Source organism: Leiobunum rupestre, chromosome 1 (genome assembly GCF_980474605.1).
Source record: "Leiobunum rupestre chromosome 1, qqLeiRupe1.1.hap1, whole genome shotgun sequence".
Lineage (NCBI taxonomy): Eukaryota > Metazoa > Arthropoda > Arachnida > Opiliones > Sclerosomatidae > Leiobunum > Leiobunum rupestre.
In genome coordinates, this window is record NC_143384.1 from 9,499,434 (window position 1) to 9,522,777 (window position 23,344).

The window sequence follows — 23,344 nt, forward strand, 5'->3', positions numbered from 1 at the left end:
AACCAGTGACTCACAAACTTTTCCACTCTGACTGGCCCATCTCGGGGTCAAATCATACCCCCACACGGACCATATGGTCGACTAGTTTTTACTGGAGAACCTCGATTTTTGGTTTGGTTTCGTTGGGAGAGACGGGCAATTATTTTTCTTCTTTTCCTCGAGTTTTTGTTCAGTTTCATTTCCCGCGTAAATTGGGAAAGACTGTCGGTCCGGTGGCATTTCGATGAGCTATAGCCACGTTCACACGTATCCTCGGATACGTTTTGCTTCGATCTCGCTGCGGTTCTTAGCGTTTGGAAATCTTTTTGTTCACACGTTCGATTTCCAGTGAGTTTTGAAGAGAATTGGGCATTCGTAGTATAGAAATATAATTAGACGTTCATCCGCTCTCGCATTTGAGTTAAGTTTAAAATTATTCTAATTAAAATCTAATGCACTGAGAAGAAATTTGTTGTATTTTTTAAACAAATAGACAAAATTTGCAAAACATCTTCTAAAATAGGCATACAAATTTTAGTAGTCGCAAAAAAATCCACGATTGACGGTTTTTGTAAAATAAGGCTCATGGTTCACAAAAACCGACTCGATGACGTCATGACGCTGGGACGCGCAACGATCACTGTTCACACGACGGGATACAAACGTTACGAAAATTTTCATCTTGTGATTGTTTGATTATTTTATCCCACCGTTCTTCGCTCCTTTTCTTTATCCAGTTTCGTTCCACATAGCCTTGGGTACGTTATTAACAAGTTGGAGAACACCATCTTCATTTGCGTTTATAATATAATTGCTCTAGTTGGAGCATCATTTCCGAGGGGTACACTGCCGTACCCGAGGGGTACACTGCCGTACCCGAGGGGTACACTGCCGTACCCGAGGGGTACACTGCCGTACCCGAGGGGTACACTGCCGTACCCGAGGGGTACACTGCCGTACCCGAGGGGTACACTGCCGTACCCGAGGGGCTGATCACTTGCTGTAATCGGTGTACAAGCCTGTAGCTTTGACTGTACTAAAATGATTACGTAACCGATTACATATTTAGCACTACCAAAGGCTGTACTCATTTTTGTACTTCCGTAATCGGTGTACAGATTTTTAGGGAGTGGTTAACCCCTCGGCCGTACCTTTAACAGTGCTAAACGCACGAACTCGGTGTACAGATTATCTGAGACTGTATCCCTCGATCATTTCGCGCTTTTATAGATTTTGATAACAATCTTCGCCTCCTTAGAATTGAATTTTGAGTCCTCAAACTCCTCATGAATATTAATTGCGTTAGGAATAGTGCTAAAGCAGCTTTTAACACCATACTCTTATCCATTTTTGGTCGTTTCTTTAAAAGCATAAGCAGACTAACGTTCGAGCCCAATAGATTTCGCGGAGGAAGCTTCTATAAAATACTGAACAGTGAGTTTTTTCGGGCTAAGCTTGTTAAAAATCGATTTACGATCAATTAAAATTTAATTGAAAAGTTTGTATAAAAAAAATGGTTATGGGTTTCTGTGTATTTTGTAAAAAGTGTATTAATTGTATTCCATCTGTTTTATAATTTACTCGATTTTGCTGTGTCATTCCACACTTACTGTATTTTTTCGTGGTTCGTGTACATAAATATTCTTGTATTTCTTCGGCAAAGGATGCGAGGAAAGTTGTCGGGGGCTCGGTGGAATTTGAGTGAAAGAGTGGGTTTTTCCCCATTACTGACTGCGACTGAAGGTCACCAAAGGGGAGACAAAGCCCCAAGAAAAAGAAGCGAGTCATTGGGAGTTTTGCTCGGTCCCTCGAAAGATTTCTTAAAATTCCCTGACCTTTCCCAAAGTCTTAAAATTCCCTGACCTTTCCCAAATTCTTAAAATTCCCTTACGTTTTAGGACAATTTTTTTATGTCCCTGAATCCGGAATGAAACGGTATTTGAAAAATATTCTACCTGAAAATCCAGAATGAAACAGTTCAGCAATAATTTTGTTCGATATTTAAACGTTATCAACCTGGGACTAAATCTTCTCACGAACCATACGCTAGAAAATGTAAAACTATTCGAAAAGGTACAAAAAAGCGGCTCTGTAACGATCCAAATCAAATGCCACCAGAAACAAAACTGATTTGAATTTTTGGAGGCCAATTAGCGCTCTCTCGGGCTGGATGTCGGTGACGCCAAAAAACGCGCCCTCTAGCAGGTACAAGGGTCAAAACTTACGAAATATAAAACCCCGAGTTCGGCAATCCGGAAGCCGAAAACAGATCATATTGCAATTCTATATTGTTGATACAAAACCCTAAGTGAAAGCGCGCACCGGAAGAGTCATCCTTTCGATTTTGGAAACACGGGTCCAAAGTGCGAAATAGCAGGAAATAAGACCCTCTGGGCGAAGAGAAAATGAAAGGTAGAAGACAGACACTCGGAATGAACTCAACCAAAGAATATTAAGCTTTATATTCTTTGACTCAACCACCCTCTCCGCGAAAAAGTTTAAAAGTCGCGTGTTTGTTCTGTCAGACAGACAATTCGTCCCCGATTTCACCGCTCAGACAGACAGACAGACAGACATACAAAACGTCGCCGATTACAATATGATGAACTCAAAATAGCAACATTGTTATCGGTTAAAACTGGCTTTTTCTACACTGCTCGTACGTGGGGCCAAATTTTGTTGTCACGGTAATGAGTTAATGTCGTCCAAGGATTTAAACCTCAAATGGCAGTTACGTGATTTTCAAACAAGATAATCTGGTGATTTGCTTTGTTAACTTTCATATACATGTAGAGTAATGCCTTTAAAAGCTGAATTTAACTATTTAAGTCGGGAAAGACCGAAACAAGGTTGCCACAAAATTTTTCACTAGCCATTTTAAGAGCTCGATTTCCCTGACTATTTCAGACCGAAATTTTAATTTTATATTTCACTTTGATCAGAAGTTAATAAATTTAATTAGATTTATATTTCAGTAAAAAGGTAATGGCAATGTTGAAAAAATTAGTCAAACTTTCAAGGAAATAAATGTTAACATAAGTGTATAATATTTTTACATAAGTGTGACACTCTCTTTTCTTCACTTGCAAATGTTTTACTGAGAGCTATTCACAAGACCAACTACATTACGGGCTTCGTCGCCGTTTTGCGTCCGCTTGCTAACGCGTCTCACGTAGCCTTTGAGATCGCCTCGCTAGGGGGAGATTTCCTTCTTTTGATGACTTCACTCCGTTACTAGCTCTCAGTAAAATATTCCCCAAACTTATGGAAAAATATTATAGACTTATGATGATAATCATAGAATTTGTCATAGATCTTCATATGACTTGGGCCTAAGGTGGTGCCTTGGGTATTAGCCTAGCTGATTATTATTGTTAATTATTATTATTATTATTATTATTATTAAAGTTACCATCAAAAAGGGTTAAATAAAATAAAAATGAATACCCTGATTTTTCCCTGTATTTTTACAAATTCTTAAAATTCCCCGACTTTTCCCCAGACTTTAGGCCTATTTTTAAATTCCCCATTTTTTTAGCCCTATTTTTAAATTCCCCCTTTTTTAGGCCTATTTTTAAATTCCCCGACTTTTCAGGCCTATTCTTAAATTCCCCGACTTTTCAGGCCTATTTTTAAATTCCCCGACTTTTCAGGCCTATTTTTAAATTCCCCGACTTTTCAGGCCTATTTTTAAATTCCCCGACTTTTCCCTGACGTGTGGCAACCTTGTGAAAGATTTCGTAGATTTTGAAGTACTTTTTTAATATGACTTTCCTCTGTAAACGGTTTGACTCCTGCGTTTCCAGTAACCTTTGTACGATCGTGATAACACACAATCGAAATTTATCTATTTGTTGTGGTAGACCACAACTTGATAAGATTAAATGGAAAACCAAATGCTATAGATAATAAAATATCATACTCGATCGCCAATGGAAAACTACACTCAACTATTCAAACATTATATTATAAAAATTTTCATCCTTTGAAACGTACATTTCTTGAATTGTTTATGGAAAACTAAGACACTTCAACCTTTAACACTGGCAGATATCGAGATAATTATCAGCCAATCATTTTGTAAACATTATTTCAATTATCTTTTAAAAATATTTTTATTACACTAGCGTTATCTTTTAAATTATGTTTAATAAAGTAACATAATACTTTTAAATTATGTTTAATAAAGTAACATAATCCTTTTAAATTATGTTTAATAAAGTAACATTATCCTTTTAAATTATGTTCATTAAACTGGCATTATCCCTAAAACTATTATTATTGAACTAGCATTATCCCTTAAAAATATTATTATTGAAATAGCATTATCCCTTAATATTATTATAATTATTATAATTATTTACTAGCAGTCTTTAAATATAATATACTAGTAAGTAATGGTAATCGTTCAATATTATCATTATTTACTAGTTATATCTTTTAAAAGTCGCTAGATGATTTGGGCCTAAGGTGGTGCTTTGGGTATTAGCCTAGCTAATTATTATTATTATCATTATTTACTGGCATTATCTTTCAATATTAATATTTGTAACTTTCATTGTCTTTCAATATTAATATTTGTAACTTTCATTGTCTTCCAATATTATCATTATTCACTAGTACATTATCTTTCATTATGATCATTATTCACTAGTACATTATCTTTCATTATGATCATTATTAACTAGTACATTATCTTTCATTATGATCATTATTCACTAGTACATTATCTTTCATTATGATCATTATTAACTAGTACATTATCTTTCATTATGATCATTATTCACTAGTACATTATCTTTCATTATGATCATTATTCACTAGTACATTATCTTTCATTATGATCATTATTCACTAGTACATTATCTTTCATTATGATCATTATTCACTAGTACATTATCTTTCATTATGATCATTATTCACTAGTACATTATCTTTCATTATGATCATTATTCACTAGTACATTATCTTTCATTATGATCATTATTCACTAGTACATTATCTTTCATTATGATCATTATTCACTAGTACATTATCTTTCATTATGATCATTATTCACTAGTACATTATCTTTCATTATGATCATTATTAACTAGTACATTATCTTTCATTATGATCATTATTCACTAGTACATTATCTTTCATTATGATCATTATTCACTAGTACATTATCTTTCATTATGATCATTATTCACTAGTACATTATCTTTCATTATGATCATTATTCACTAGTACATTATCTTTCATTATGATCATTATTCACTAGTACATTATCTTTCATTATGATCATTATTCACTAGTACATTATCTTTCATTATGATCATTATTCACTAGTACATTATCTTTCATTATGATCATTATTCACTAGTACATTATCTTTCATTATGATCATTATTCACTAGTACATTATCTTTCATTATGATCATTATTCACTAGTACATTATCTTTCATTATGATCATTATTCACTAGTACATTATCTTTCATTATGATCATTATTCACTAGTACATTATCTTTCATTATGATCATTATTCACTAGTACATTATCTTTCATTATGATCATTATTCACTAGTACATTATCTTTCATTATGATCATTATTCACTAGTACATTATCTTTCATTATGATCATTATTCACTAGTACATTATCTTTCATTATGATCATTATTCACTAGTACATTATCTTTCATTATTATCATTATTCACTAGTACATTATCTTTCATTATTATCATTATTCACTAGTACATTATTCTAGTATTTCACAATAGATAAAACATATCAGATTAACACTGTCGATCTAGATATGAAGAGAACAATCGTAAAACAAATCTTGACATCGATCAAATTAACGACTTCAATTATTTAGTTGCTCCATTTTGTTAAATAATCGTTAATTTTGTTTTTAACTAATCAATCAGTAATTTTGGGTTTCTTAAAATCTTTAGATATAGGTCGATTTAATATGGTGTTGCTGGGCAAGCTTACTTTACAGCGGTTTAGACGACCTAGTCAAAATTACCACTATCCTCACAAGATGGCAGTAGGCGCGATCTCAAAAATATGGTCTGGCCAACTTGATATTTCTGCTTTTGGTCACTTAAAGTAGACAACGTTTCATCAGAAAGCTATTTTGTATTTAGTTTATTTTTTATAATTACGCTCGTATATTGTAGTAAATGTATTTATTTGCGCTTTTCACAGGATCCAAAACACGGCAATTAGGTTTTGCAAGTCGTCTAAAGTCTTGTCCCGTTACGTTACTAACAATTAAAATTTTTGGCAGTACCGTTGCTTAACTGACATGGCATAAGGACGACCAATGGCAATGCCCGAAAGTCAGGGTTGCCAGTCATTTCAAATTCAATTTCCTGACTTTTCCTGACCATTTCCGGAGATTTTCCCTAACTTATTTTATTCCAAAAATTTAAAATTTTTAAAATTATATTTTAGTTAGAGTTATCTATTTTAAAACCAAATAAAATTACCTGCATTTTAAAAAATGTTTTAATTTTTTTTTTTACTTTAAGACCTATAATTTTCAAATTCCCTGACTTTTCCAGGTACTGTGGCAACCCTGAAAGGTGGTTGGTAGCACTGCTGATACTATTTTACCCGCGAGTGACTTCCAATTTACAGTCAGATTAACACCAATATAGCTCAAAGACTTACACGTCGCTATGTTCGCGACTTTTAACAAAGTTAACACGACTTACAATTGCTTCCCCTTTCAATGGCCTTGACTCTACGATGGGATTTCCCCGTTTGTTGCAGGTTCAGTTTTGAGTCATTTCATCTTCTTTTAGACTCTTATTTATCAACTATTCATTAATTTATATTACACTTAATCTTTTCCTTAACAACAAACTGCCCCTTAAGTAAAATAACAGATTGATTGTGATACATTAAAATCAGTACTTCTCCATTCTGAACATAAGTACTTCAAAAAGATTAAAGAAATAGGCTTGTGGCGAATAGAAAGATAAGAGCCTTTTTGTAAATTTTTGTGTTTTTAGGTTCATAGTGTATATTCATGATTTGATTTCATATCAATAACAGATTTAGATATTTTGAATTCTTTGTGGTAAAATCTAAATTATGACAAAATAATGTTACAAGTTTAACCGTGTTTGAGTTTCTGCTTTGATTGTAAACATATGAATTAAAAACTAATAAAAGGTTAAAAATTGTATAGTAGCCAACTTGCTATTATAATAAAGTTCCTACCCTGCATTCTGCAGATAAATATTAAATAAATTAAACTTTCACTCCACATTTTATTTACTTAAAAATATGTTAATTGCATTATTCTCAAATTAAAGTAGTTTTAGCTTTGTATGGATAAAAATATAACAATTAATATTTTTCAATAGTTAGTTATTGATTCATTATAAAACCCAATTAATTTATTTTCGACCGAAACGAGCTTTACGTGGCTGGCGTACAGACAAATTAAAGTCATAAGAACGTTTTTTCATAAATAAACTTATTAAAATATAAGCAAACGATGCAAATCTATATTAAAATGCAAGAATCATTATTTATAAAGTCAAATTTACATATAACGATGAGGAAAAACTTATCAGTGCTACGTCACATGACGTCACCCATGCTTTTTCCCATTAATAAAAAATTCGCATCCACAATGGCGGCCATGGCCAGAGCTACCGAGTGCTACTACTACCTATCTAGGCTCAATGGCGAACAAAAGGGGGCGTAGCGATAGTTTTCGAACACGAATAGATCCTGGCCTAATTAAAATGTTTTTTTTAAATACATTAACGCAACTTAATTTTTTAAATGAACACCCTTGTTAATATTCGAGCCAACGCGATTACCCTCGTAAAAGAAAACCTGATCAAGTAAGTTTTTCTTAATTTAAAAACCCGACTCAACGACCCACCCAATGCCCAGAAATTTGCCGCCCCTAGAAATGTGTTGCCCTAGGCACCCGCCTAATTATAAAATCCAGTACTCTATTAGAGTAATATCACCTCGTAGCTTTTTCCATGGCCGCCATTTTAGGCGCGTTTTTTTTCTCTATAGGAAAAAGCATGGGTGAAGTTGCGTGATGTAGCACTGATCGTCGAAAGAAAAAATCAAGGTTCTTTGGATACAGCAAACCAAATGACGGTGAAATTGTAACGTTTAAATATCACTATTTTAAAAGATATTTTAAAGAAGCTGTTAGTATAAAAGATTACGGTAAATTAAATTTAGATAAAGAAAAAATTAGCATAAAAAATTTTGGGGAATTATAACTAAAGGAATGTAAAAAACTACTTTTGATTAAGAAATAAATATTTTGTGATTGTAAAATTTAGTTCAGATTTAATGCTTGACAAGGGGTCACGTACCAGAAAGTTCGTATAATTGTAACGGTTTTTTTTTAAATTATAAAATTTAAATTTGTTTTCAAAACCATGAAGTATCATTCGTATTATTTAAATATTATTATCAAATTAAATTTATTACAAACCAAATTGATTTGTGTAAAGTTTGTAAACATTATTTTAATTCTATTTATTTTAAATATTTTGTATAGCAAATACTTTTTTTTCACGAGAGAAGACAAATGCGAGGGGCTAACCACTCTTAGAAAATCTGTACACCGGATTACGCTTAGATTACCACTGCCAAAGGCAGGGACTTCAAAGATTACGCGTAATCCCATTAGTACAGTCAAAGGTACGGCTCTGTACACCGATTACGCGGAGTGATTAGCCCCTCGGACAAATGGTGTCGGCCGAAGGCCTTAGACACCAACGTTTAACAAATCATTATCATAAATTTATAAATAAACAATAAAAAAACTAGGTGTTAAAAGATAAAAGAATAAAACTTACAGTATAAATTCGAGCTGATCAATCCATCTTCGTCGTTTTCTAATTTCACCGCTACACCGGAAGCATTTTGGTTCACCAACGGCACAAACGCCCCCCCGTCGATGTAACTTCGTGTCTGCTTCATCAATTGCTGAACCATCGTCCCATAAAGCACTATTCGTTCTTGCCAACATTCCGCTTCATAAACCGCTTTTTCGTATACAAATTCGTCGGTAATTTCCTTTTCTATTAACGCATCCAGTTCTTTTAATGACGCGTCTTTGGCCAACAGTTGTTCTAAAAATTGTTCTAGCGTACTACTAGACCGAGTGTAGGCAGCATGGTCTAGTTCTTGATCGATTTTTTCCAACAGATCCGATGTCATCGACCATATTTTATTTCTTTTCCGCGTCAGCCGTTCTAGATCATCCATTTTTTTCATATTAAAGTTGTTTACATATACTTAAAGGTACGTCATTCGTACAACGTAGGACCTCATACCCCGGCCGTCTCGCGCCAAAATGCTGTGATTGCTGCCCCAACGTACCGTGCGTCAGACCAAGTTTATCTCTCGCCTTCCTCCCCCCCCCCCCCATCTCCCCTTCCCGCCCCCCTACTCGTAAGAGAAAACCAGTTTGACTGCGACGATGGAGCTCCAATAGTTCGTATACCAGGCATTAACGCCCGCAGGCCATCTGGCGACTGAAAGAGAAAATTCTTTTCGTAGCCGTTGCGTCTCTCCGACATATTACGAGGACCACGGGGGAGCCTGCAGTTAAACCAAAAATTCTTCTCTTTCTGCGATATGTAACACAATCTTTATGCCCGCCCATGGAATGATGGACGAATTATACAATTCGTTCATGGCCCGCCTTACGGGCGGATTTCAGCTAGTTGCTATGGAGATTAATACTACCAAAGATAATAAAAAATAATAAACTATTAATTGAGCAGCATGAACAATATTAAAAAAAATCAATAAAATAGCGTACTATAATCCATACAATTATTATACGAAGTCCTCGGTTGTAAGAGCAGGATTTTTCGTTGCTCATGGGTCACGTGACGTCGCAGCACCGAGGAAGGCTAGATGCAGACACCGCGACAGACAATACACTCTTAAATGCACCTGTCCAATCGATCACCATGAGACGCATGAGACATGAAGCGAGCCGAACGAGCGAAATTAGAAAAACTTGTAGTTTCGCACCAGAGTTGCCAGATTACTTTTAAGGATCTCGCACAATCTTAGTAAAAAAGCAGCCCAAATTATCGCCCTAAAAAAACTTCATTGTCCATGCAGCCCAATTTCCCGCCACAAATTTTTTGTTTTGGAGGTCACTATACACGGACCTAAACAGTATACTTCTAAAGCTTACACGTATTATTCACTGTCTTGTACAAGCATAGACATCATATACATTTCTGTTATCAAAAGACAAATTTACATATATTTGCTAAATATAGTACGAATATTTATTTACCATCGTAGATAGTTGAATTAAAAGATTTCAATAATTCTTTGGGGGATATGAATTGTGAAGAAGATATCTTACAAATCTTATGTACATTATGCTCTTCAAGAGCTCTAATTTAACCATTGCAAGTTAAATCTCTTCTTATATTATGACAATTTTCCCATGTTTGCCGATAATTGGTTTGCACGAAGTGGAAAAATCAAAAAAACACCCATTCGCTTGCTCGTGCCCCAGCTTCGTTTTTGAAACGACGCATGCGTGCGTGCTCAAAATCCGCTTGGGAGCGCTGTATTTGTGCATCCGCCGTTGCAGTCTACGGGGAGGGTGATAAAAAACGGTTTTGGGGAGATGAATTTTCTTCGGTAGAGCGCTTGCTCGTCGGTTGCCTGAACGATAATGGCGGCTTTAAAAACGTTTCTTGAGTCGATTTGAACCCCTCCGTTTCGGCGGCGTTATCCGGCGGCCATATTTTCAGAGAGAAGTGCTGCTAGCGAGCGGCTGCTAGACACTTTTTTCGAAAATCTTTTTCCGCGATGATGCTTGGATGTGCTGTTCCACCGAGGGGTCCGACACTCGTCTGAAATGCGTACGAAATTTGAAATCTTCAAAATTTTTGGTCCAGATTTGAAGATTTAACCCAAATTTCATAAATTTACAAAATTTACAAATTTTATATGTGATTTGCAAATTTGGATGAGATTTAATAGGGATTTGTAAATTTGGATGAGATTAGAGAGGGATTTGTAAATTTGGATGAGATTAGAGAGGGATTTGTAAATTTGGATGAGATTTAATAGGGATTTGTAAATTTGGATGAGATTTAATAGGGATTTGTAAATTTGGATGAGATTTAATAGGGATTTGTAAATTTGGATGAGATTTGAGAGGGATTTGAAAATTTCAACGAGATTTGAGAGGGATTTGACAATTTGGATGAGATTTAATAGGGATTTGAAAATTTCAACGAGATTTAATAGGGATTTGAAAATTTCAAGGAGATTTAATAGGGATTTGAAAATTTCAACGAGATTTAATAGGGATTTGAAAATTTCAACGAAATTTAATAGGGATTTGAAAATTTCAACGAGATTTAATAGGGATTTGAAAATTTCAATGAGATTTGAGAGGGATTTGAAAATTTGGATGAGATTTGAGAGGGATTTGAAAATTTGGATGAGATTTAATAGGGATTTGAAAATTTCAACGAGATTTAATAGGGATTTGAAAATTTCAACGAGATTTAATAGGGATTTGAAAATTTCAATGAGATTTGACAGGGATTTGAAAATTTGTATGAGATTTGAGAGGGATTTGAAAATTTCGATGAGATTTAATAGGGATTTGAAAATTTCAACGAGATTTAATAGGGATTTGAAAATTTCAATGAGATTTGAGAAGGATTTGAAAATTTGGATGAGATTTAATAGGGATTTGTAAATTTGGATGAGATTTGATAGAGATTTGAAAATTTGGATGAGATTTAATAGGGATTTGAAAATTTCAACGAGATTTAATAGGGATTTGAAAATTTCAAGGAGATTTAATAGGGATTTGAAAATTTCAACGAGATTTAATAGGGATTTGAAAATTTCAACGAGATTTAATAGGGATTTGAAAATTTCAATGAGATTTGAGAGGGATTTGAAAATTTGGATGAGATTTGAGAGGGATTTGAAAATTTGGATGAGATTTAATAGGGATTTGAAAATTTCAACGAGATTTAATAGGGATTTGAAAATTTCAACGAGATTTAATAGGGATTTGAAAATTTCAATGAGATTTGACAGGGATTTGAAAATTTGTATGAGATTTGAGAGGGATTTGAAAATTTGGATGAGATTTAATAGGGATTTGAAAATTTCAACGAGATTTAATAGGGATTTGAAAATTTCAATGAGATTTGAGAAGGATTTGAAAATTTGGATGAGATTTAATAGGGATTTGTAAATTTGGATGAGATTTGAGAGGGATTTTTAAATTGTAACGAGAATTGAGAGGGATTTGTAAATTTCAATGAGCTTTGAGATGGGTTTGAAAATTTGGATGAGATTTGAGAGGGATTTGAAAATTTGGATGAGATTTGAGAGGGATTTGAAAATTTGGCTGCGATTTAATAGGGATTTGAAAATTTCAATGAGATTTGAGACGGGTTTGAAAATTTGGATGAGATTTGAGAGGGATTTGTAAATTTGGATGATATTTAATAGGGATTTGAAACTTTGGATGAGATTTGATAGGGATTTGAAAATTTCAATGAGATTTGAAACGGGTTTGAAAATTTCAATGAGATTTGAGAGGGATTTGAAAATTTGGATGAGATTTAATAGGGATTTGTAAATTTGGATGAGATTTGAGAGGGATTTGAAAATTTTAACGAGATTTGAGAGGGATTTGAAAATTTCAATGAGCTTTGAGATGGGTTTGAAAATTTGGATGAGATTTGAGAGGGATTTGATAATTTGGATGAGATTTGAGAGGGATCTGAAAATTTGGATGCGATTTAATAGGGATTTAAAAATTTCAATGATATTTGAGAGGGATTTGAAAATTTTGGTGAGATTTAATAGGGATTTGAAAATTTCAATGAGCTTGGAGATGGGTTTGAGATTTTGGATGAGATTTGAGAGGGATTTGAAAATTTGGATGAGATTTAATAGGGATTTGAAATTTTTAACGAGATTTAATAGGGATTTGAAAATTTCAATGAGCTTTGAGATGGGTTTGAGATTTTGGATGAGAATTGAGAGGGATTTGAAAATTTGGATGAGATTTAATAGGGATTTGAAAATTTCAATGAGATTTGAGAGGGATTTGAAAATTTTAACGAGATTAGATAGGGATTTCAAAATTTCAATGAGCTTTGAGATGGGTTTGAAATTTTGGATGAGATTTGAGAGGGATTTGAAAATTTGGATGAAATTTAATAGGGATTTGAAAATTTCAATGAGATTTGAGAGAAATTTGAAATTTTTAACGAGATTTGATAGGGATTTGAAAATTTCAATGAGCTTTGAGATGGGTTTGAAAATTTGGATGAAATTTGAGACGGGTTTGAAAATTTGGATGAGATTTGAGAGGGATTTCAAAATTTGGATGAGATTTGAGAGGGATTTCAAAATTTGGATGAGATTTGAGAGGGATTTGAAAATTTGGATGAGATTTAATAGGGATTTGAAAATTTTAACAAGATTTGAGAGGGATTTGAAAATTTCAATGAGCTTTGAGATGGGTTTGAAAATTTGGATGAGATTTGAGAGGGATTTGAAAATTTCAATGAGATTTGAGACGGGTTTGAAAATTTGGATGAGATTTGAGAGGGATTTGAAAATTTGGATGAGATTTGAGAGGGATTTGAAAATTTTAACGAGATTTGATAGATTTGAAAATTTCAATGAGCTTTGAGATGGGTTTGAAAATTTGGATGAGATTTGAGAGGGATTTCAAAATTTGGATGAGATTTGAGAGGGATTTCAAAATTTGGATGAGATTTAATAGGGATTTGAAAATTTCAACGAGATTTAATAGGGATTTGAAAATTTCAATGAGATTTGAGAGGGATTTGAAAATTTGGATGAGATTTAATAGGGATTTGTAAATTTGGATGAGATTTGAGAGGGATTTGAAAATTTTAACGAAATTTGAGAGGGATTTGAAAATTTCAATGAGCTTTGAGATGGGTTTGAAAATTTGGATGAGATTTGAGAGGGATTTGATAATTTGGATTCGATTTGAGAGGGATCTGAAAATTTGGATGCGATTTAATAGGGATTTAAAAATTTCAATGATATTTGAGAGGGATTTGAAAATTTTGGTGAGATTTAATAGGGATTTGAAAATTTCAATGAGCTTTGAGATGGGTTTGAGATTTTGGATGAGATTTGAGAGGGATTTGAAAATTTGGATGAGATTTAATAGGGATTTGAAATTGTTAACGAGATTTAATAGGGATTTGAAAATTTCAATGAGCTTTGAGATGGGTTTGAGATTTTGGATGAGAATTGAGAGGGATTTGAAAATGTGGATGAGATTTAATAGGGATTTGAAAATTTCAATGAGATTTGAGAGGGATTTGAAAATTTTAACGAGATTTGATAGGGATTTCAAAATTTCAATGAGCTTTGAGATGGGTTTGAAATTTTGGATGAGATTTGAGAGGGATTTGAAAATTTGGATGAGATTTAATAGGGATTTGAAAATTTCAATGAGATTTGAGAGAAATTTGAAATTTTTAACGAGATTTGATAGGGATTTGAAAATTTCAATGAGCTTTGAGATGGGTTTGAAAATTTGGATGAAATTTGAGAGGGATTTGGAAATTTGGATGAGATTTAATAGGGATTTGAAAATTTCAATGAGATTTGAGACGGGTTTGAAAATTTGGATGAGATTTGAGACGGGTTTGAAAATTTGGATGAGATTTGAAAATTTGGATGAGATTTAATAGGGATTTGAAAATTTCAATGAGATTTAATAGGGATTTGAAAATTTCAATGAGATTTGAGAGGGATTTGAAAATTTTAACGAGATTTGATAGAGATTTGAAAATTTCAATGAGCTTTGAGATGGGTTTGAAAATTTGGATGAGATTTGAGAGGGATTTCAAAATTTGGATGAGATTTGAGAGGGATTTCAAAATTTGGATGAGATTTGAGAGGGATTTGAAAATTTGGATGAGATTTAATAGGGATTTGAAAATTTTAACAAGATTTGAGAGGGATTTGAAAATTTCAATGAGCTTTGAGATGGGTTTGAAAATTTGGATGAGATTTGAGAGGGATTTGAAAATTTAAACGAGATTTAATAGGGGTTTGAAAATTTCAATGAGATTTGAGACGGGTTTGAAAATTTGGATGAGATTTGAGAGGGATTTGAAAATTTGGATGAGATTTGAGAGGGATTTGAAAATTTTAACGAGATTTGATAGATTTGAAAATTTCAATGAGCTTTGAGATGGGTTTGAAAATTTGGATGAGATTTGAGAGGGATTTCAAAATTTGGATGAGATTTGAGAGGGATTTGAAAATTTGGCTGCGATTTAATAGGGATTTGAAAATTTCAATGAGATTTGAGACGGGTTTGAAAATTTGGATGAGATTTGAGAGGGATTTGTAAATTTGGATGATATTTAATAGGGATTTGAAACTTTGGATGAGATTTGATAGGGATTTGAAAATTTCAATGAGATTTGAAACGGGTTTGAAAATTTCAATGAGATTTGAGAGGGATTTGAAAATTTGGATGAGATTTAATAGGGATTTGTAAATTTGGATGAGATTTGAGAGGGATTTGAAAATTTTAACGAGATTTGAGAGGGATTTGAAAATTTCAATGAGCTTTGAGATGGGTTTGAAAATTTGGATGAGATTTGAGAGGGATTTGATAATTTGGATGAGATTTGAGAGGGATCTGAAAATTTGGATGCGATTTAATAGGGATTTAAAAATTTCAATGATATTTGAGAGGGATTTGAAAATTTTGGTGAGATTTAATAGGGATTTGAAAATTTCAATGAGCTTGGAGATGGGTTTGAGATTTTGGATGAGATTTGAGAGGGATTTGAAAATTTGGATGAGATTTAATAGGGATTTGAAATTTTTAACGAGATTTAATAGGGATTTGAAAATTTCAATGAGCTTTGAGATGGGTTTGAGATTTTGGATGAGAATTGAGAGGGATTTGAAAATTTGGATGAGATTTAATAGGGATTTGAAAATTTCAATGAGATTTGAGAGGGATTTGAAAATTTTAACGAGATTAGATAGGGATTTCAAAATTTCAATGAGCTTTGAGATGGGTTTGAAATTTTGGATGAGATTTGAGAGGGATTTGAAAATTTGGATGAAATTTAATAGGGATTTGAAAATTTCAATGAGATTTGAGAGAAATTTGAAATTTTTAACGAGATTTGATAGGGATTTGAAAATTTCAATGAGCTTTGAGATGGGTTTGAAAATTTGGATGAAATTTGAGACGGGTTTGAAAATTTGGATGAGATTTGAGAGGGATTTCAAAATTTGGATGAGATTTGAGAGGGATTTCAAAATTTGGATGAGATTTGAGAGGGATTTGAAAATTTGGATGAGATTTAATAGGGATTTGAAAATTTTAACAAGATTTGAGAGGGATTTGAAAATTTCAATGAGCTTTGAGATGGGTTTGAAAATTTGGATGAGATTTGAGAGGGATTTGAAAATTTCAATGAGATTTGAGACGGGTTTGAAAATTTGGATGAGATTTGAGAGGGATTTGAAAATTTGGATGAGATTTGAGAGGGATTTGAAAATTTTAACGAGATTTGATAGATTTGAAAATTTCAATGAGCTTTGAGATGGGTTTGAAAATTTGGATGAGATTTGAGAGGGATTTCAAAATTTGGATGAGATTTGAGAGGGATTTCAAAATTTGGATGAGATTTAATAGGGATTTGAAAATTTCAACGAGATTTAATAGGGATTTGAAAATTTCAATGAGATTTGAGAGGGATTTGAAAATTTGGATGAGATTTAATAGGGATTTGTAAATTTGGATGAGATTTGAGAGGGATTTGAAAATTTTAACGAAATTTGAGAGGGATTTGAAAATTTCAATGAGCTTTGAGATGGGTTTGAAAATTTGGATGAGATTTGAGAGGGATTTGATAATTTGGATTCGATTTGAGAGGGATCTGAAAATTTGGATGCGATTTAATAGGGATTTAAAAATTTCAATGATATTTGAGAGGGATTTGAAAATTTTGGTGAGATTTAATAGGGATTTGAAAATTTCAATGAGCTTTGAGATGGGTTTGAGATTTTGGATGAGATTTGAGAGGGATTTGAAAATTTGGATGAGATTTAATAGGGATTTGAAATTGTTAACGAGATTTAATAGGGATTTGAAAATTTCAATGAGCTTTGAGATGGGTTTGAGATTTTGGATGAGAATTGAGAGGGATTTGAAAATGTGGATGAGATTTAATAGGGATTTGAAAATTTCAATGAGATTTGAGAGGGATTTGAAAATTTTAACGAGATTTGATAGGGATTTCAAAATTTCAATGAGCTTTGAGATGGGTTTGAAATTTTGGATGAGATTTGAGAGGGATTTGAAAATTTGGATGAGATTTAATAGGGATTTGAAAATTTCAATGAGATTTGAGAGAAATTTGAAATTTTTAACGAGATTTGATAGGGATTTGAAAATTTCAATGAGCTTTGAGATGGGTTTGAAAATTTGGATGAAATTTGAGAGGGATTTGGAAATTTGGATGAGATTTAATAGGGATTTGAAAATTTCAATGAGATTTGAGACGGGTTTGAAAATTTGGATGAGATTTGAGACGGGTTTGAAAATTTGGATGAGATTTGAAAATTTGGATGAGATTTAATAGGGATTTGAAAATTTCAATGAGATTTAATAGGGATTTGAAAATTTCAATGAGATTTGAGAGGGATTTGAAAATTTTAACGAGATTTGATAGAGATTTGAAAATTTCAATGAGCTTTGAGATGGGTTTGAAAATTTGGATGAGATTTGAGAGGGATTTCAAAATTTGGATGAGATTTGAGAGGGATTTCAAAATTTGGATGAGATTTGAGAGGGATTTGAAAATTTGGATGAGATTTAATAGGGATTTGAAAATTTTAACAAGATTTGAGAGGGATTTGAAAATTTCAATGAGCTTTGAGATGGGTTTGAAAATTTGGATGAGATTTGAGAGGGATTTGAAAATTTAAACGAGATTTAATAGGGGTTTGAAAATTTCAATGAGATTTGAGACGGGTTTGAAAATTTGGATGAGATTTGAGAGGGATTTGAAAATTTGGATGAGATTTGAGAGGGATTTGAAAATTTTAACGAGATTTGATAGATTTGAAAATTTCAATGAGCTTTGAGATGGGTTTGAAAATTTGGATGAGATTTGAGAGGGATTTCAAAATTTGGATGAGATTTGAGAGGGATTTCAAAATTTGGATGAGATTTGAGAGGGATTTGAAAATTTGGATGAGATTGAATAGGGATTTGAAAATTTTAACAAGATTTGAGAGGGATTTTAAAATTTCAATGAGCTTTGAGATGGGTTTGAAAATTTGGATGAGATTTGAGAGGGATCTGAAAATTTAAACGAGATTTGATAGGGATTTGAAAATTTCAATGAGCTTTGAGATGGGTTTGAAAATTTGGATGAGATTTGAGAGGGATTTGAAAATTTGGATGAGATTTAATAGGGGTTTGAAAATTTCAATGAGATTTGAGACGGGTTTGAAAATTTGGATGAGATTTGAGAGGGATTTGAAAATTTGGATGAGATTTGAGAGGGATTTGAAAATTTTAAATAGATTTGAAAATTTCAATGAGCTTTGAGATGGGTTTGAAAATTTGGATGAGATTTGAGAGGGATTTGAAAATTTGGATGATATTTGAGAGGGATTTGAAAATTTTAAATAGATTTGAAAATTTCAATGAGCTTTGAGATGGGTTTGAAAATTTGGATGAGATTTGAGAGGGATTTCAAAATTTGGATGATATTTGAGAGGGATTTGAAAATTTGGATGAGATTTAATAGGGATTTGAAAATTTCAATGAGATTTAATAGGGATTTGAAAATTTCAATGAGATTTGAGAGGGATTTGAAAATTTTAACGAGATTTGAGAGGGATTTGAAAATTTTAACGAGATTTGAGATGGATTTGAAAATTTTAACGAGATTTGAGAGGGATTTGAAAATTTTAATGAGATTTGAGAGGGATTTGAAAATTTTAACGAGATTTGAGAGGGATTTGAAAATTTTAACGAGATTTGAGAGGGATTTGAAAATTTTAACGAGATTTGAGAGGGATTTGAAAATTGTAACGAGATTTGAGAGGGATTTGAAAATTTTAACGAGATTTGAGAGGGATTTGAAAATGTTAACAAGATTTGAGAGGGATTTGAAAATTTCAATGAGCTTTGAGATGGGTTTGAAAATTTGGATGAGATTTGAGAGGGATTTGAAAATTTTGATGAGATTTGAGAGGGATTTGAAAATTTTAACGAGATTTGATAGGGATTTGTACATTTGGATGAGATTTGAGAGGGATTTGAAAATTTGGATGAGATTTAATAGGGATTTGAAAATTTCAATGAGATTTGAGAGGGATTTGAAAACTTGGATGAGATTTGAGAGGGATTTGAAAATTTGGATGAGATTTGAGAGGGATTTGAAAATTTGGATGAGATTTAATAGGGATTTGAAACTTTGGATGAGATTTGATAGGGATTTGAAAATTTCAATGAGATTTGAGACGGGTTTGAAAATTTTGAACAATAGCCCAGCCACCCCCTTTGCCCCCCTTTCTCGACCCCCTTAAAGTACTTTTTAAGGAGAATACAATGGTGCGAAAATTATTCCCCGCAAAGCATTATTTAAAAAGTTAATTAAAAAATGCCCAAAGACTATACCTTGGCGGCTGACGGCGCCGTGCACTCGTGTTGGATGAGGTAGGACTGATGACTTGGACGAATCTTTAAATTCCTAGATTTTAATACTTTTTGGATAACGTAGGACTGATGACGAAAAAGAAGAAGGCTGAAATGCACAACAGTACTAACTTTTAAGGGTTGGGAATTTTCCCCGTATTTCAACGCATTTAAGGCTTTTTTAATCATACTATGTCATAGTATATGACTTCTGTGTGATGTTGACTTATACAAAGCTATGGGCCATCTATAACGCAACCTAGAGGACAGCACGAAGCCTGACGCATCAAGTATCGTCAACCCGATATTAATACAACTAACCTAATAATATAAATAACCTAACCTATTTTCCATACCAAAACCCCTAAAATTCGTTGAAATACCGCGAAAATACCGAAAATAGTAAGTTAGTAATGTTTTGCACTTTTTTATTTTCCATCATCAGCCCCACGTTATCCAAAACGCATTCAAATCGAGGAATGATCTAACTTAGGGGGAAAACGGGGGAAAGAAACGCGCATGCGCAGATGGTATTACTGGTTCATACGCGCGCCATTTTTAGTTTCCCCGTAAGCTTATTTAAATGGTAGTTTGAAGGGAGTCATTTTTAATTGGAAAAATTGAAATTCGGAAATGGTTTCTTGTAGTGTCGTGGGTTGCAAAAGCAAGTTCGGAATGCAAAATGTAAGGTTTCATAGATTTCCGGCCGCCAGAATTAAACTATGGGGTAAAATAATGAATAGGAAATATTTTACTCCATCTGTGAACTCGCGAGTTTGTAGCAGACACTTCGTATCGGGTTTTCCAGGATGGGAACCTAGTGATCCTGATTGGGTTCCTACCTTAAATTTGCCTAAAAGTATAAGGAAATCTGAAGCTCAACTTCAACTAACGTATAGGAGAAATATCAGTAACGAAAAAAGAAAAAAATTAAGGTAAGCAAAAGTTACGAATCTTGTTAGGTTATAAAACTACGTTATTATTTTAAGCCTTTGCCTTTTTCACTGTCTCGTATTTCTTATTTTAGGATGAAAAGTATAATCAATTTGTGGATACTATGGTGCAGCAGAGAAGGCTAAAAGTCTCATTAGGATTTCATGACTACATTGGTGCCAGCATTAGTGAAACGGTAGCGAGAGAAACTTCTATAAACATTCCTATTGAAACTTCAGAGTCATTAAATACTCAAATGGAAATCCCTATTGACGATGACTTCGCAATGAATAGCCAAGATAAAAAATATTTGTTAGTCAAGGTACTCAAACAGATTACTGTGATTTCGAAACGGAAAATAGAAATTTGCAACAAAAGATATCAAACCTTGAAGAAACCATAAAACAACGAACGTGGAGCTCTGACAAATTAAAGGACAACGATGAAATAACTAAGTTTTATACCGGATTGCCAACTTATGCAGTTTTCTTGTGGCTTTTTAGGTAGGACATAAACAAATAAAATTTTATATTGTGCACTTTTTCATATTGTTTTATTACTTTTTTTTCAGGAGAAAGCTGAAAGAATGTCTTTTAAAAGAGGAAAGAAAAAGCAAACTCCTGGTATAAGAAAGCGAACTTTTAAACTACCTTTAATTGATCAGTTCTTAGCAGTAATGATGAGACTCAAGGTAGGGTTATTCTCTCAGGATATTGCTGATCGGTTCAACATTTCTCCTTCCACATTTTCGGACTTGTTTCAAACGTGCATCAAGTTAATGGAAATAGAATTAAAGGAAATGTTTCCATTTCCTTCCAGAGCTCTTGTTGACAAATATATGCCGCGGGGTTATTTGAAGTATCCAAACACTAGAATAATTATTGATTGTTCGGAGCTGTTCATAGAACGTTCAACATCATTAACAGCTCAGAACCTTACATTTTCTAACTATAAACAACATAACACCATAAAATTTCTTGTAGGCATTACACCAGGTGGCGTAATTTCTTTCGTATCTGAAGGATGGGGAGGGAGAGTATCTGATAAAACAATAACTGATCAATCGAATTTAATTTTGTAACTTAATGAAAATGATAATGTTGTTGCGGATAAGGGCTTTTTAATAGAAGACTTATTGAAAGAAAAAAATGTACACTAAACTTGCCTCCTTTTCTAAAAGGAAAGGCTCAGTTTTCTGAAAATGAAATTATTGAAACACGAAGAATTGCAGAGTTAAGAATTCATGTAGAGAGAGCCATTGGTCGAGTTAAGAAATTTCACATATTTGACGGTGTTATGCCAGTAACGATAACTAAAATGGCAAGCAGCATTTTTGCAGTTTTCTCTTATATAACAAATATCTATGAACCACTTTTGTAAACATTATTTAATCAATCTATTCATTAAATCATTACAAAATTTGAAAGCACCTGGTGTCTAGGAACAATTATTTTAAAGTAAAACACTTGCTTTTAACTAAACTTGTATAGTTATTAAAAATGGAGCAATATATTTTGTAAAGAAATGTATCAGTTTTGGCAACAGTTCAGTATATTCTTTCTCTAAAAAGTCCATCTGCCGTTGCTTCAGTGTATACAACAAAATCTGCCCAACTAAGATTTTTCACAGCCATCTCCCCTTGAACTTGGCAATAATAATTCGATTTTCTATCTAGTTTTATTACTCCATCATTGTTTCGTTTTATACAGAAGCTAGGAAAATTATCAACAATGGTAGTGACTGCCATTTTTGTAATATCTGTCCCCTTAATTGCTGCTAAACATTTAATTTCCAAAACACCTGGAGTACTTTCATTTTGATCTGTAATTATGCCATCTCCACTGGCTCCAATAAAAGATCGCTCCGCTGTTAGTGACAAGCCACTAGGTTGAACTTTGAAACCAAATAAGCTTTCATATTCGCTTCTGGCAACTGGTTCCAGATTTCTACCACGCAAAATAGCGGGTGGTAGTCTTGCATATTTATTTAACTTTGAGGGGTGTAAAATGGAATCTACAATTGATGTTGGAATTTTTTTTTCTCTGCAGTTAAAAATTAGTCCAAACATTGAACTAGTTACTCTCCCTATTCGTACGGTTTTCCATAAATTGTTAGAAGATTGATCACAGGTTTCTTTCTCTATGAATTCAACTAATTTCTGGGAAATTTTCTGATTTTCAACGAAGTCTTTTAATAAAGAATCATTCACTGTGATGAATGTCGAAGCTGTAATAATTAGAATTGGTAAGTCTTTATAGTTGGTTCTTAAACTAGGTATAATTATTTCACGTACCAGGATGGAAGATGAGATTTGAGGCTTGAGAGCGCAGATCAAGAGAAATATCTTAACTTGATTCATTGCTGGATTTCCACCTCATTGCTGTGATGAGGTAGAGGAACAGTTTCCGCTCCACCATCAAGATCCCAAAAATGCCTAGCGCCAGTTTGCGGATAAAGCTTTAACAAAACGTTTAATTCTTTCAGGGTCTTCAATTCTATCATCAGGGTGTCTAGGATCAAATTTTTCCCATTCATTATTTTCACTTTCCATGTCAGTGGATTCATTCATCTTGGAGTAAAGTTTTGGCCTATTCAAAGAGATTTCTTTAAGTGGCTTAGGTTGAACATTCCTTAATTTTGGAGCTTTCCAGCCACAAATGGTTGAGGTGCATGCAATCTCGATATCTCCGGGTG

The 23,344-nt window shown here is 33.1% G+C and overlaps 2 protein-coding genes across 2 annotated transcripts in view; one reads left to right on the top strand and one right to left on the bottom strand.

The window, feature by feature from the left end:
- The window catches only part of LOC149961052 (uncharacterized), a 42,150-nt gene extending 32,808 nt beyond the window's left edge, over window positions 1-9,342 (bottom strand). Inside the window, exon 1 of the mRNA XM_090153031.1 lies at window positions 8,823-9,342. Within this exon, the coding sequence (XP_090009157.1) occupies window positions 8,823-9,243 (421 nt within the window). The 5' untranslated portion in view covers window positions 9,244-9,342. The remainder of the gene's footprint in view (window positions 1-8,822) is intronic.
- Window positions 9,343-20,350: 11,008 nt separating this feature from the next.
- On the top strand, window positions 20,351-21,731 carry LOC149961053 (uncharacterized). Its single transcript, XM_090153148.1, has 5 exons — window positions 20,351-20,401; window positions 20,745-20,972; window positions 21,029-21,153; window positions 21,222-21,273; window positions 21,315-21,731. Exons 1-5 carry the CDS (start codon window positions 20,351-20,353, stop codon window positions 21,729-21,731), a joined length of 873 nt encoding a protein of 290 aa, XP_090009274.1.
- Window positions 21,732-23,344: the final 1,613 nt, after the last annotated feature.

Coding starts and splice junctions, on each gene's coding strand:
- LOC149961053 (XM_090153148.1), top strand. CDS start 20,351: ATGGTTTCTTGTAGTGTCGTGGGTTGCAAAAGCAAGTTCGGAATGCAA. Junction 20,973..21,028: donor AAAAATATTTGTTAGTCAAG/GTACTCAAACAG, acceptor TTGCAACAAAAG/ATATCAAACCTTGAAGAAAC. Junction 21,154..21,221: donor GTTTTCTTGTGGCTTTTTAG/GTAGGACATAAA, acceptor CTTTTTTTTCAG/GAGAAAGCTGAAAGAATGTC.